Source organism: Microtus oregoni, unplaced genomic scaffold (genome assembly GCF_018167655.1).
Source record: "Microtus oregoni isolate MIOR12 unplaced genomic scaffold, Mior012 000011F_ref0000422, whole genome shotgun sequence".
Classification (NCBI taxonomy): domain Eukaryota; kingdom Metazoa; phylum Chordata; class Mammalia; order Rodentia; family Cricetidae; genus Microtus; species Microtus oregoni.
The window spans coordinates 23,696,383-23,711,673 of NW_024543070.1; the positions used below are offsets into that span (position 1 = coordinate 23,696,383).

Genomic DNA, 15,291 nt, shown 5'->3' on the forward strand with positions numbered 1-15,291 from the left:
TAATACCAAGTATCCTGGAAAAAGAAAATTTGCTTTAGTAAGAGCAAGTGCCTTCATGGCCAGTTAGAGGGATTTCTAAATATTCATTTTAGCAACATTTCTCCCCAAATGTGGAAACACTGCTTTCATTTTTCTTCTCCCCATGCAGCAATGCATCCAAAGATCGGCAAGGGATGAAGAAAAACACAATTGCATTATGGAGCTGACAGTGTGTGTACATAACATTAGCTGTGTGGGGTGGCAGAGCAGCACTTCACAGAGCAATGAGCATGAGCGCTATGCCTTCCTCCTGCTGCCTGCCCTCCAAGGTCTCAAGTGATGGTTCATTAGAAGTCAAAAGTAAACCCTGTTGAGCTTCTATATCCAACTTAGGGATGAACCAGAATTAATTATACCTTCTGCTACTTTGCAAAGGATTGTCACCAATAAATTCTAATAAACAAGAGTGAAAAGATGTATTCATGCTGTTCCTAAGAAATTAGAACATAGTACCATTGCTTAGAAATGTGGAGGTTATATTTCTGTGTTGTTTATATGAAAATGGGAAGGTATATCAAGAGTATGAGAAGGGTTGGAGCCAACTACTATTCTAAGGGTGCCAAAGACTCTCCTTCCCTTAAGATGTATTGCCTAATTTTGCAAACCTTATTCTTTTTCTTGATATTTAGTTATGTCAATACCATCCTTTACAATATTTATGTGAGTGCCGTATTTAAATTGTATCTTTATTGGTTTAAGTCTCTGGAGTGGTCTGATATGGTGCTAACACCTAGTGTGAAGTAAGCAGAATAGATGACTACAAAATGCTCTAGGTAACTTCTGTGTAGTGAATCTGCAATTAAGCATGTTGCTGAGCTGTGGTTCTACTGAAGAGGGGGCTTTTGGAGAACAGTACTTCTGGGACATAGGGCTACAGGAGAGCAAAGCTGATGGGAGAGTATGCTGTTGGGGAAGCAGGGCTACTAAAGGGCAGCCCCATTGGGAGTGGTGTGTGTAGAACTGGATGCATTAGGAAGAGGGTTAGTGGAGGAGTGGGCTAGTAGGAACTAAGGATGTAAAGGAGTAGGCAGGTGTGGAGTAGGTATGTGAAAAAGTGGGCTTCTAGAGAACAGGGAGGCTAAGGTAAACACTACGGATGCGGACAGAGTGCCATGGGTGGCTGTCAGCTTGAGGGTGCTAGATGAAGACACATTGTGACGCTGACTTGTTGTTTGGGGCATAATGCTGTCTTGCCCATTGGCTCACCTAATTTTGTATTGTGATGGCTCTTCTAGAACTAGACACTTATGCCCATGTTTCATTTTATGAAGTTAATAACAATCTTCAGAGGAAAGATTTATGATAACCAACTGCTGAAAATTTAACTAGTCAGGTGACCTGTTCTGTTCAACTTTCAGGCACTCACAGGGTCAGTGAGTTTCTGTCTCTATGTCTGTGTTTCTCTATCTGTGTCTCTGTCTCTCTCTTTCTCCCTATCTCTTGTATGTGTGTGTGTATGCATGTATTTATTGCTTGAAATGTTCATATTATTGTGCTCCAAGTGATTTGAGTCGTGCTTTAATTGTTGGTATCATCTTCTCTCTGTGTCTTCTGCCACCTCTTCAGACACGCTGAAAGAGGACAGGAGAGTAACAGTCTACTTGAACTCAGCTGTTTTGAGTCTAAATGCTAAGCACAAGTTCTAAAGCTCTGGCTCTCGGGCTACAAAACTGTTTTAGCAGCAGGTGAAGTTGCAAATACAGAATCCATAAATAAGGATGATTCAGAGGCTGCATTTTTTTTTTTTTTACATTTCTCGAGATGCCATAAATGGAGAATTTGGTCTTCTGTTAGTAGTAACTACTGCCTAAAGGTTTGTTGAGTGAATCAATCATAAGTTTCATAACTGAAGAGAATGAGATTGGGGCCTGGGGAAATGACTTACTAGGCAATGGGATTCTTCTACAAGCATAAAGACCTCAATTTGATCCCTGGGACCTACATGAAGATCTGGTCCTGGCAGCCTCGGTAACTAAAGTGATTCGAGGGAAGGAGACAAGAGGAACCTGAGTGCTTACTGACCAGCTAGACAAGCTAATTAGTGAGCTCTAGCTTCAGTGAGAGATTACGCCCTGTGGAATTAAAGTGGAGACTAGTCAAGGGAGACATCTCTGGCCTCTACATGTGTATGCACAGATGAATGGGTCTGTATAAGCATGTGCATATATATATATATATATATATATATATATATATATATATATATATATATGAGAGAGAGAGAGAGAGAGAGACAGAGAGAGACAGAGAGACAGAGAGAAGAGAGGAGGGAGAGAGAAAAGGAACAAGAGATTTGCTTATTTCCTTTATACTGTATCTTCCAGGGGTGAGAATTCAGGTCTGGAGGAGATGTGAAAGGGAACTCTAGAGACAGATGGTCTAGCCCTAGTCCTCACACATCCACTAGGATGGCACTGAAGTTCACTTCCCTCTTTTGTAAAACGAAGCATAAAATAGTAAGTTATTACTGGGGTTAAGTGAATTAACAGCAAAAAAGCTTTGTAAGTATCTGGCTTTTGATGTTATACAGATCTTTGAATAAAACAATAATAACAGTCACTAATACCACACTCTGCATGTTAATAGAACTGTTTAATATATTAAAAACATCCTCTTTGTATGTTTTCATGTTTGTATCTTTATTGTAGATAAAAACAACCACAATGCCTTTTTTATAAGGTCAGTGGGAAAATACAATGAGGCTATGTTGAAAAGTGCAGCATAAAGAAATGCAAAAGAAATGCAAAATATCACTACAACTCTTTTGTATGCAAGTCTGACCATTTCTGAGGCTCAGGTGTGGCCTTCTACATAGTCCCTAGCACCGCTCTGAGACTTGCTCTTTGTGGCCCGCCCAGAACATAGACAGGTAGCAATTTTATTGTGACTTTCTCATGCTTAATGTCTTTGAGTGAGCTGACAGAGCTCTCTGCCTCACTGCCGGGAAATAGCCGTTTAGGGGAGAACTGTGTACATTTCTCCCTTCTTCCACCAATCCACAAGTTGTAACTTCAGATAGAAACGAGGCCCCTGAGTTCATGCTAGAAATGGGGGAAAGTAAGAAATGATAGGCTGTCAGATTTCCTAAGAAGGTGCAAGGCAGCAGAACCAGAAATCAAGGCTGAGCTCTGCGCAGAAGGCTGGGTGGCATTCAGATATTACCTACGTCTACCTTAATGATTCCATTTAAGCTGTCATTTTCTGCATTTACCTTGCAGCATTCAAAAGCAACTATACCTGCGTGCTCACAGCCAACGCACTGTCAGCATTTCAAAAGGAGTGAGAAATGGAGGAAAATGGTATACGATGTATTTCAAAAAATAGTTTCCTTGTAGAAAATTAACAGTAATTTTGACACCACTCTTACAGAAAAAAAAATCAACTCTCTTTGGAGATTATAAAAAATGCTGGCAATGAACAAAAAGGAGGGGAGATACATGCACACACATAAAAAGGAGGGAAGAGATAAAGAAGGGAGAGAATAAAGGATGGGGGAGAGAGAGGGGGGACACTAAACTTTCTATGTTTCATCCTTTTGCTAGCTCCTGAAATACTGCTAAGCCCCTTCGTGTGGACTGCAGGAAGGTTGGGATTGATGTCATCCTGCCTCTACTCACTGTATGACTCTTCCTGAGCATGGTGAAATGCAGGGGCTTCCTCTATTTCCTGTGACCTTGCCTAGCTTCTTCTAGGATGGTGGTAGCAATGGCTTTGGTGTCCAAATGTCATCAGGAAGGTATCAAGAACTTAGCTGCTTTTAAAAATCCTAATACTTGTGATGTAGGATTGTACACTACTTTAGATGTGGTAATTTTATGATCACTGGTAAGATACTCTGAATCAATTACTACAACTTCTTCCTTTAATTGGCTTCATTTCCCAAGTTCCAGCTGGAATCCTCTTCTCACTTCTCAGGGCCATTGGGCACGAGGGTCCCTGTGGTTCTGGCTCACCTGACTTCCACTCTGCTCATTGAGCACTAACCCTGAACTTTGAATTCTTTGGTTTTGAAATGATGTGGCTCGGGAGCATCAACTTTTAGGTGTAGCCGTGCTCATCTTCATCATAGCTGTGGTCAGCTCCTCGCATCTGCTCATAGAAGATAGAAGGGTGAGAGAATCATCAGGATAGAACCTGATGATCCTATCTATGCCCTTTGGCACCTTCCCACCATTATATGTAGGACTTCTGTCACTGACTGTGGCCTCTTGTCTCTGGAGCAGCTAGAATATGTGAACTGTGGGAAGCTACCCAACGTGGTATTCAGTCTATACTGCTGTGAAGAAGTCAGAATCCCCGCTGGGTGAGACGTTCTGGTGGAGGAGCCGCATTGTGGTCACTCACAGTCATGTAAGTAACCTCTCAAATCAAGATATGTAACAAGTGCAACAAGCACATTAGTTCCCCAAATTCGACTTTGAAGGAATCATATCTTGGTTTGTAGTTGGAATCCTTTAAAGAGTGGGTGGATATTTATTTATACCTCTCCAAGTAAAGTATTCTCAAGACAGATGTGTATTTTCTTCTTTTTCTACTTTTTTTCCAAATTTTATGTGTATCATATTTGCAACATTTCCATGTTTCCCTATACTCTGTCCATCTTCTCTTATGACTCCCAACTCCCTCTCAAATTTACGACATTTAAAAATATTATTGTTACATATGTGTAAAAATGGATATATAAATACAACCTGCTGAGACCATTTAGTATAGCTTATATGTATACCTGTTTAGGACCAATTCCTTGCTATTGAATAACCTATCAGGGAGTTCGCCCTTGAAACAGACTGATTCTCCCTCTCTCAACATCCATTGACTGTCTCTAGCTCTTTATCTATGGGTAAGAATTTATGAGATTTCCCCATCCTTGTTGGTATGCCAGCTGGTATTGTCATTATTTATGTATTGCTTAAGTGATCGTATTCTTTATATTTCATGGGTATAGATTCCCTGTTATATCTCAAAGACACTGTGTCGTAGTACATGTGCTAGTTCTCTGGCTCTTACAATCTTTCTACTCCACTCAAGGTGTTCCCTGAAGCCTACATTAAGGCGTTGTGTTGTAGATCTATCAGTTGAGCATTGACACCCAACGGTCAGTTCTCTGCATTTAAATAAGTTGTACATTTCTGTAATGCGTTATAAAAGTTAATTTTATAAATTAATTTTTAAATTATTACTATTATTATTATTGTGTGTGAGCATATGCATGCTACATCATGCATTTAGAAATATGCAGAGTATGTAAAACAGGGAATGCTTGTTTCTATGAATGATCATCTGTGTGGGATGAATTTGAGACCCATGCACCTTTTAGAGCTCTGTTTATTCTTTGTCCTGAAGTCCTTCCTCTGTCTATTTCGCCTGTTTACAGGGCCTATCTACTAAAGTATTTGAATACTTCCAAACTAATAATGCTAACATTATGGGCGGGGTATGACTTGATTTCCTCAAGCTTTATGTGTTGACATTCAATTCTGTTACTAAGTATTGAACGGGTGGTAATTAAATCCATGTATGATGTTTTAAGGCAGGGTGTTTGGGAAGCAATTAGGATTAGATATCCTCCTTAGGGTTGAGGTCTGTTGATTGACTTTTGATGGCTTTTTAAGGGAGGGAGGGAAGATGGGTGGGAGTGAGAGAGTGAAAGGGAGAGGGAGAATGAGTGATGCATAAGACAATAATTGTCCTTTCTGAGAACTCTGCCAGAAAAACTACCATCACCAAATGCAGCCTTGCAACCTGGAGCTAGATCTGTAAGGCAAAATGAACCTATTTTCTTTAAAACTTGCCTGGTATGTGGTACTTTAATACCAACTAATACATGCAGTAAACTGAATAAACATGAGATGCTTGTTCAGGGACACTTGGCTTCATGGAAGGAACACTGGCTTGTCACTAAGCAGACCTGGCCCATCTCCCTGGGATTGTCTAACGTGAGGCCTCTTTTGTGGGGGTAGCAATGAAGTCATCTTTATGAGACCACAGAGTCTGCTTACACAAAGTGGGACTTCATAAGTCTCTTTTTAATAAACAGACGCAATAATGTATTAATAAACAAAGCCAGCATGCTTGAGTAATTCTCTTAATCCCTTTTGGTGTCCTGTGACCCTGGGGATGGTGCTGCATGTCCTTTTACTCTAAACATGTGAGTCTACATTCTCGATGCTCTTTTTAAGAAAGACAGTGCTCTATCTTTTATTATTATTTTGAGGAATGGATACTTTAAAGGAAAAGAAAATTAGATTTTCTGAAATAGCTGGTAGGCAAGAAATATTATTTTTGTTATTGAGAAGAGATTTGACTTCCTATTAGGTGGAGGACACTGGGAAGCCTGGTCTATAGATACATTATGATTTTTAATTATTTTTCTCTCTTAGCTTATGAGAAATGGTTTTGTCTTAATTTGGCATTGCCTTCAAGTGCTACATAGCTTCTAGAATGTGATCAGTGTTCAAACATTGTTTCTGAATAAATAGTCAAGAGCACAAAAGGTCACAGTGTCAGAAATCCAGGCTAGAATGGAGCTGGAAGGCACTAGGAAATATTTCACCAGTATTCTACCTCTTATTTTCTCTAGAATACTGCAGGTGGGCTGTGAGCAATAAGAAGGATAAGGGAGGAATCTTCTAGGTTGATGTGCTAGGCACTGGTTCTAATCCTTTCTTGGACCTCCTAAGGCCAATAACACTTTTTGCTTCACCTTTGCCCTCTTCCTCCACATCAGTCTGTCTTCTTGGAGAGCTACAATTGCTACGCATGTGTTAATATTTGCATGCAGTTGCTTAAGCTTTCATAAATAGCTGACTTTACCAAGAAACAAACTCAGAAGAGAGAAGGCAGTAAAAGCCAGTGCAAAGTTGCAGAATGTTGTTACTTTGTCAATTAATAATAGACTTCTACCTTTTCCAGAAGAGTCAGATGATTTTCAAAATCTGAAAAGGATGCTATAAATACAAGCAAACACAGTGAATGACCGATCCTGTAGCTCAATGAAAGAGCATTTACAGACCTGATATGGCTGTGCTCTGGAGCCAATCCTTTGCACATACACAAAATTAATCAAACTAAAAGATTTAAAAAATTAAACACACTAGATTTATCTACTCCATACATTTAATATATAAAATTCCTATGTAATTTCTCAGTGATTTTCCATGATACTCTATTCTTTCCAACAGATTGTGTTCAGAGATTATCATCCCACAGGAAATTGGGGTTTTTATTATAAACCACATCAAGGCATTCCATCCACATTTTAAGAATAATAAACCTCAACCCTGAAGTGAGGATGGAGTGGAACAGAAAAACTGTTAACTCTGCTGTCCATTACAGCATTCACAGCATCACTCACTTTAAAGGACAAGAATATCAATACCACTTCCCTTTTAGTCGAACAAGAAAGAATACAAGATAGGTGTGCGAAACAATCTTTGATATCAGACCGCTGCCTGACATTATGACCCTTTCAGTTATTGTTGGGATTGAAACAATGACTCTCTGAACTCCATGCTGTAGCATAAATCCATATAGGTTTATATTTATGTAACCCATAAATCATATCTCTATTTTTTCTGGGCTGCCTCAATACCATTAATCTATAAAGCATATTTTAAGTTCAACAATTTCCTGAAAAAACCAACAGACATCAGGCTACATGGACACAGCCTGATCAAATTGCAATATTATGCTGTCCACAATCATGAGCTGGACCATGTGATAGGTATCAAAATTTAGATTTCATTTTTCTGTAGAGTTGAAAGAAAATTTCAGCTAAATTTGTCAGGAACTCAGGAAGCTCAGCTCCCCACAGGTGTTTAACCATCAGGCATGCTCCTCGGGGATAGCACTGCCGGCTGGCTAGACCATGGTCCACAGATGGGGGGAAGCCAGTATGGGAAGAGAGGGAGGTCAGAAGAGCAGGAGAGTATCAAAACCTGGAGAAATTCCAAAGAAAACCTCATCTCTCATTTCAGACCTTTGCTGTATGCTGTCAGTCTCTCCCCAGAAAGCATTATTACTTTGTAGCACTCCACAGGAGCTGATGGGCATCCGCCCGCTTCCCCCTGCTCACTGCCTGGTGGATGGACTTCTTCATTACAGACCACACCGCAGTTCTCTGGGCTTAATGGGCATAAATATAGCTACTCAAAGAGGGAAGCACTTTCCTGTCCATGAGGATATTACATCCAAGAGACGAAAGGAAAACCTGCTAATTGAGAATCGCACTTCAGTTTAATTACACAGATGCTAGAATAATGCAACCGAAGCGCCTTAAAAATATAATTATCCGCTATTCAATGCTTGAGATCATGCTTTATCTTCATGCCTTTAATATACATGATCAAGAAAAAGGCAACAAAAGAATCATTCCTGGGTAATTTGGGAAACTGGGACATGTCTGGGTTTGAAAGATGTTTCAGAAAGCATCTTGCGTTTGGAAGGACCCATCAGAGGGATTTTGTGAGCAACTACACATGAAATCCCTCTTTTAGCCTGTGGGGTCTTCAAAGGCTCCTGGGTTTAAAATAAATAGTGGATTTTGTGCTGCTGTGTAACCGCCTAATTCTCTCCTCCAATATCGGAACATCAGAAAGTGTGAGGATGTGTGTTTGGGAAGGATGACATGCTGTTTTTAATAGTGTGACTTGAAGGTCTACAAAGATCTCTTAATAAGTTAAGGATTCCTTTCACAGATTCTTTCTCTACCCTCAAGTCTCACCTTGTTTAATTTGTCATTAATACCATACTGCCTTCTTTCAAAGTTTCCAAATCTTTTTCAGACAATGCCATTCCCTCAGAACTGTCCTGTGACTTCTCAGGTGTCTATGATTAGTGGTACCCAAGTGTTAGGAGTATTGTATGCTTGCTGATGCAGTTCTACTCTCATAATTCAAAGTGGGCAGGAGCTACCGCTGCTCTTCTTAGACTCTCAGGCAGAAAAAATTTATCATTCCCCCAAAGGATTACCAATAAAATCTGTTTCCATATAGCAGTCTATGTGCTACTGAAAGAACTTCAGAGATCAGGTTCAGATTTGCAGAGGTACAGAAACTTGTAGGCACTGGAAAAGGAGTAACATCAGAGAGATGGGACGTAGGAGATATGATGTACAGCATTTGTAAGGCAAAGGGTAAAATGAATCTCCTTGGTCATTCTCAACGGTACATTCACAGATCTTCTTGGCTATTTCTAATGATGTATCTAGCGACTGCTTCTATCACCCCTAACAGTGCATTCAGAAACCTCTCTCATCATCGTCAAGGCTGCACAGGGGTAGGGAGGAGTGGCCAAGGGGTTATGTTGTATCTTAAAAATGTGGGATCCTTTCTCCCAAGCTCCTGACCACAGAGCTCAGAAAGAACATGTACTGGTTAAACTTGATTGTCAACCTCATTGGATTGATAAATGCTTAGGGAATTAGCAAGGCATACTCCATATGTGCTTCAGGCGTTTACAGAGACAGTCAACTAAAGGAGACAATTTACCAGAATGTAGGTGGCACTATTCCATATGCTGGGGTACCTGCTGGAAGAAAAATAGAAAAAGGAGAAAGCTGGATAGCCTGAGATTTTTTTTTCTATCTCCACCACTACCTCACATTCTCTCCATCCAGATGGATGGAAATCTCTGAAATCATGATCACATAAAACATATTATCTTCTTAAATTATTTTCTTAAATATTTTGCTATAGTGACAATAAGCAGGGGGTTAGTACTTAGTCTCTGGGGTGTGCGAACCTTGACCTTTCCCCAAGTTCAGGCACTAGAGTCTAAACACCTGGACTCTGACATAGATGCCACCCCCAGTCGCTGTAGTGCCTAGGAAATCTCACTTATCTATTCCTCTGTTTCCGACTTCATGAAAGAAAGTTAGTGATAGTACAAGCTTTGAATATCTGGAATAATTAAATGAGACAATCTGAATAATGCATTTAGAAAAGCACCCAGATCCTTGTGAACACTCAAAAAAAGATCATCTGGCATCATAGCTTAGGCTAACTCTACTGAGTACCTAAGGATAATGTTCTTTACCAAATCATTTATACATTCAAACATCTTATTGTGAGCACATAGAAGGTCAGCTGTAGATTGCAGAACCTGGGAAAGGAAGAAAAAAATAAACCACAAAGTCTGGAGAATCTTGGAATATAAATCTATCACTTAGCAGATCTATCTGTATGTGACACTCTTACTTTTGGGGGCAAAGCAAAGCACCTTAGCTGATAAACAGGAATTGTGACTTTGCTGGGTAGTTCTCAGCTTGTAGAGTTTCAGATGGGCTTGTCTTCACATCTAGATGGTGCACAGTTCATTACCTCTGGGCAAAGGGCGGCTGGGTACCTGGGCATCTGCTAATGAAGCTGGACCTGCCACAGCAGATAGCCCAGATAGTTGCATTTTCAACTTTGGTGGAATGGTGTACCACATATTTTGAGTGAAATAGGAATACAATGAGATATCTTATTTATTTGTTAACCAATCATAATAGTTGCCATTTATAATTAGTGTTATTCAATTTTTTGGTAATGATAAAACTTAAGAAAAATTCAGCATATATAGAGTATTTCCATGTATATATTGACAGTTATTGAAAAATAAATCAGGAACTCTATTGCCACATTTTAAGAGAGATATTTGTAGCTTATACTAACAATACTCTCTTCTTGCTGATGATTGATACAGAAATCTCCAAGCAAATTCCTTTGCACAGTTTGATGTGTGCCCTTCTAGTTCTAAGACAAATGGAAACACAATAAGGATAGAGACAGTGCAGTGTGAGGGGGCTTGAGGATTAAGCGAACCTGAGTTCAATATTAACTCACTCTCCCGCTGTATTACAGTTTTCAAACCTTGAACAAATCAGATTTACTGAATCTGTTTTCTTCATTCTGACTTGGGGATGTTGTGTTTACTTTTGGATCTGTGTAGTGGAACTACTGGATATAACTTGAGCAGGATATGAAACAGTATCTGTCATTTGGTAGCTTTCATGTTGATCAGTCATGATAGTAAAAATTACTGAGGATGCTCAGTGATTTGCACAGCATCATTGTACAATCCCAGTGTCAGTCTCCATCAGGGAGACAAAACTGTCAGAAGCATCAAACACTCTTTCAAAATTCACCTTAGTCCTGACCTTTCTCCCTTCTCCCGTGTGTCACCCAAATGAGGTCCCCACGATGCTTCATCTCAGCATCTACCATACCCTACTAGCCAGGTTCTGATCCCCATATTCTCCCCATCATATTCCCTGCCAGCATTAGAATCTTTTCACATTTAAATGTAAATATTCCATGACCATGCTGAAGCTGTCTGGAACTCCCTGTTACACAAAATACTGACAAGATCACATCTCTGGGTGACCTAGACCCATGTGTATCTCAGCTATCATTTTTCCTACTCTCTAGTTCGCTGACCAAGCAAATCGCAATCTGAGCACATGCCTACCCCTAATCTTTTTCGGGTCAGCCCACACTGTTCTTATTCTTCATGAAATTGGTCACTAACCACACCTATGTTTATTTATCAGAATGCCCCTCTTTCCTTCCTTCCACAGACTTTAGAGCAGTGGTTCTCAATATATGGGTCACAATGCCATTAGGGGTCACCAAAGACCATTGGAAAGCATAGATATTTACATTACAATTCATAACAGTAGCAACATTGCAGTTATGAAGTAGTAACTAAAATAATTTATAGTTGTGATTACCACAACATGAAGAACTCTATTACAGGGTCACAGCATTAGGAAAGTTGAGAACTACTGCTTAATAGTCATGGGAGCAAAGTTCTTGTGTCCCTGAAATCACAACTGTTCAATATCAGTGTGGGAACACAGTAATAACTTAATAAATGAAATATGTCATTAAAAGTGAGAATATTACAAATTAACCCCTGGTGACCACTCAGGTCAAATGTCCAATTTCTTTCACTATTAAAAACAAAGTTTTTATTCTACTTCCAAGTGAGTACATATGATGTCTGTCTTTCAGTGTCTGGGTTACCTCACTCAGGATGATTTTTTCTAGATCTGTCTCTTTACTTTCAGAATTCATGGTGTGATTTTTTAAACAACGGAGTAATGCTTTATTGTGTAAAAAATACCACATTTTTTGTCTATTCTTCAGTTGAGAGACTAGATTGCTTATAGTTTCTGCCTATTATGAATGAAGCTGCAATAAACACGGTTGAGCAAGTATCCTTGTGGTAAGACTGATTTTCCTTTGGGTATATGCCCAAGAGTGGTATTGCTGGATATTGAGGTAGATAGAATCCCAAGTTTCTGAGAAACCATGATATTGATTTCCAAAATGGCTGTGCAAGTTTGTACTCGCACAAACAATGGAGGAGTGCTCTCCTTGCTCCACATCCTCTCCAGCATAAACTGTCACCTGTGTTTTTAATCTTAGCCATCCTGACAGGCATAATGGAATCTCAGTGTTGTTTTAATTTTCATTTCCTTAATAGCTAAGGATGTTGAACATTTCTTAAGAGATTCTCAGCCATTTCAGATTCTTCTGTTGAGAATTCTGTGCTTAAATCTGTACCCCATTTTTAATTGGATAAGCTGGGTTTTCGATGATTACTTTCTTGAGTACTTTATATATTTTGAATATTGGTCTTTTGTTATATAAGAATTTTGTAAAGCTCTTTTCTCATTCTGTGACCTGTCATTTTGTCCTTTAATAGTATCCTTTGCCTTACAGAAGACAGTTAGTTTCAAGAGGTCCCATTTGTTAAGTGTCAGGCTTAGTGTTTGCTCAATTGGTGTTCTGTTCAGGAAGTTGTCTCCTATGTCAATGCATTCAAGACTTTTCTCCACTTTTTCTTCGATCAAATTCAGTGTATCTGGTTTTATGTTGAAGTCCTTGATCCACTTGGACTTGAATATTGTCCAGGGTGGTAGGTATGCATCTATTTGCATTCTTCAACATGTAGACATCTAGTTAGACCAGTACCATTTGTTGAAGATGTTCCATTGCTTATTTATGGCTTTTTGATCAAAAATCAGATGTCTATCATTTTGTGTATTCATGTCTGGGAGTTTGCTTCAATTCAATGTCTGTTTCTATGCCAAAACCATGTGTTTTTAAAATTATTATTACTAAAGCTCTGTACTATAGTATGAAGTCAGGGGTGGTGATACCTCTGGAAGTTCTTTTATTGTACAGAATTATTTTAGCTATCCTGGGTTTGTTGTTTTTCCACACAAAGTTGAGTATTGTCGTTTCAAGGTCTGTAAAGAATTGTGTTGGAATTTTGGCAGGGATTGTATTTAAATTTGTAGATTGCTTTTGATAAAATGGCTATTCTTACTATGTTAATCCTACCAATACATAAGTAAGAGGCTAAGTAACCAGGAGGGCTCAGTTGGTGGGTGTGTGCATCTCTCTGTGAAGGGGAAATAAAATAGATTTTGCAGGTGGGCTATGGGCACATACAGATGGGAACAAGAAGGATCAAGGGAAAGATGGAAGTAGAGAGTATAGGGAGAAATGTCTGGAATTAGAGGAGCACTTGGGAAGCAATGTGGAGACCTATTGCTGCCATGAGGATCAGCCTTCAGCAGCTTAGGGATTGAGGGGATCCATGGAGTTGGTGAGCTAATCACTCAGTTTTACTTCTCTGAGGGCCAAAGCTTTGTTATTCATTTTATTATTTTTTTCTGTTGCTGTTATACTCTATTCTTGTTTGTTCTGTTCTTCTACTCAGACATTTCTCTTTCTCTGCTTTCCTGGTGACTTCCTTCTACATTACTTCCTGATGTCTGCCTTTTACATCTTTCCTTCTACATCTTTTCTGGTATTTTCCTTCTCTTGTGTCTTTGTTTTTTCTGTTATAACATATATATCCCAGCAACATTTTCCAAGCAGTGTAAACAATTGCAATGTGGATACATTCTATTCTCTTTTTTTTGTTACGTAAATTAACCCATTTATTTAGTTGGCTGTGCACTATTGAGAAGGCTTGGGTATCAAATGGTAGCACTTCTATTGGTCTTTTAGTTCCTTCAGTCTTCTGATGGCAGACTTCACTGTGACTGCAGAAGTCGTGTTGTAGGTCCAGGCCCTGCCAGCCACTGTTTTCATGCAGGAACCACAGTGCCAGATGCCGACATCTCGTCTCTTCATCTTGGTCTTGCCACAGAAGGAGCACGTGTACTTGGCGTGCTGGCTGATTTCAGTTTTCTTCACCATTTTCCAGAGGGAGGCACCATAGCGGGTCCCATATTTCCCGACGATCCTGACCTTCTTAGTGCATTTTTGCCATGTTGCTGGAACCTAACCCAAGCCGATACATTCATTCTATTCTTAAGTGAATGATTACAATGCATTCAAATTAAAAATAGCATGCTTTCCATATATTTTACATGATTAAACATTCAAGTATTAAGTGGAGCTCAAGGGACCCTGCAGAAGGTGGGGAAGATGGATTGGAGGAGCCAGAGGGACTGAGGATACCTTGAGAACATGGTCCTCAGAATCAACTAAACAGGGTCATAGGGGCTCATAGAACTGGCAACAATCACAGAACCTACATGATATTGTATTAGATCCTTTGCATATATGTTATTGTTGTGTAGTTTGCTGGGTTTGTGGGAATCCTAATAGTGGGAGTGGGGGCTGTCTCTGACTATTTTCCCTCCTCTTGGGACCCCTTTCCTCCTACTGGGTTGCCTCATTCAGCCTTTATGTAAAGGTTTGTGCGTAGTTTTGTTGTAACTTGCTATGCCATGTTTGGTTGATAGCCCTGGGATTTTCCAAAGGGAAACAGAGTTCAGTGGATCTGGGGAGAGGGGAGGCGGGAGGCACTGAGAGGAGCAGAGGGAAGGAAACTGCAGTCAGGAGGTAATTTGTGAAAGAAGAACAAATAAAAATAAAACCAAAAGCAACAACAACAAAACAGATGAAGTGAATCTCCTCATGCTTTTCATGAAGGGCTGTGATGTCATCAAGAAAGGTTGATCTTTAACTTGAGTCCCATGATATTTTTAAAGCATTCTAACTTACTTTCATGATCACGGCTTAATAGGTGTCTCATTGTTTATTTCCTGTTTTCTTTGACCAATCTATCATTTGCAGATGGGAAGCAGCCCTTTCCCTGTTATTTTTAAAAACTGCAAGCAGTATTTTTATTGAGAAGGGTTAGAGTGTGAGAGCAAGATGTGAGTAATATGCCTGGTGACTCAGTTATATAACTTGTAAATGAAAAAAAGGATAAAAAGTTTGAGGATACAAATCTGACCAT

At 39.5% G+C, this 15,291-nt stretch overlaps 1 protein-coding gene across 1 annotated transcript; it reads right to left on the minus strand.

The window, feature by feature from the left end:
* Positions 1-14,033: 14,033 nt before the first annotated feature.
* On the minus strand, positions 14,034-15,059 carry LOC121453580 (60S ribosomal protein L37a-like). The gene is made up of 2 exons (XM_041660447.1): positions 15,054-15,059; positions 14,034-14,324 (listed from the first exon to the last, which is right to left on the minus strand). Exons 1-2 carry the CDS (start codon positions 15,057-15,059, stop codon positions 14,034-14,036), a joined length of 297 nt encoding a protein of 98 aa, XP_041516381.1.
* Between the last annotated feature and the right edge of the window lie 232 nt (positions 15,060-15,291).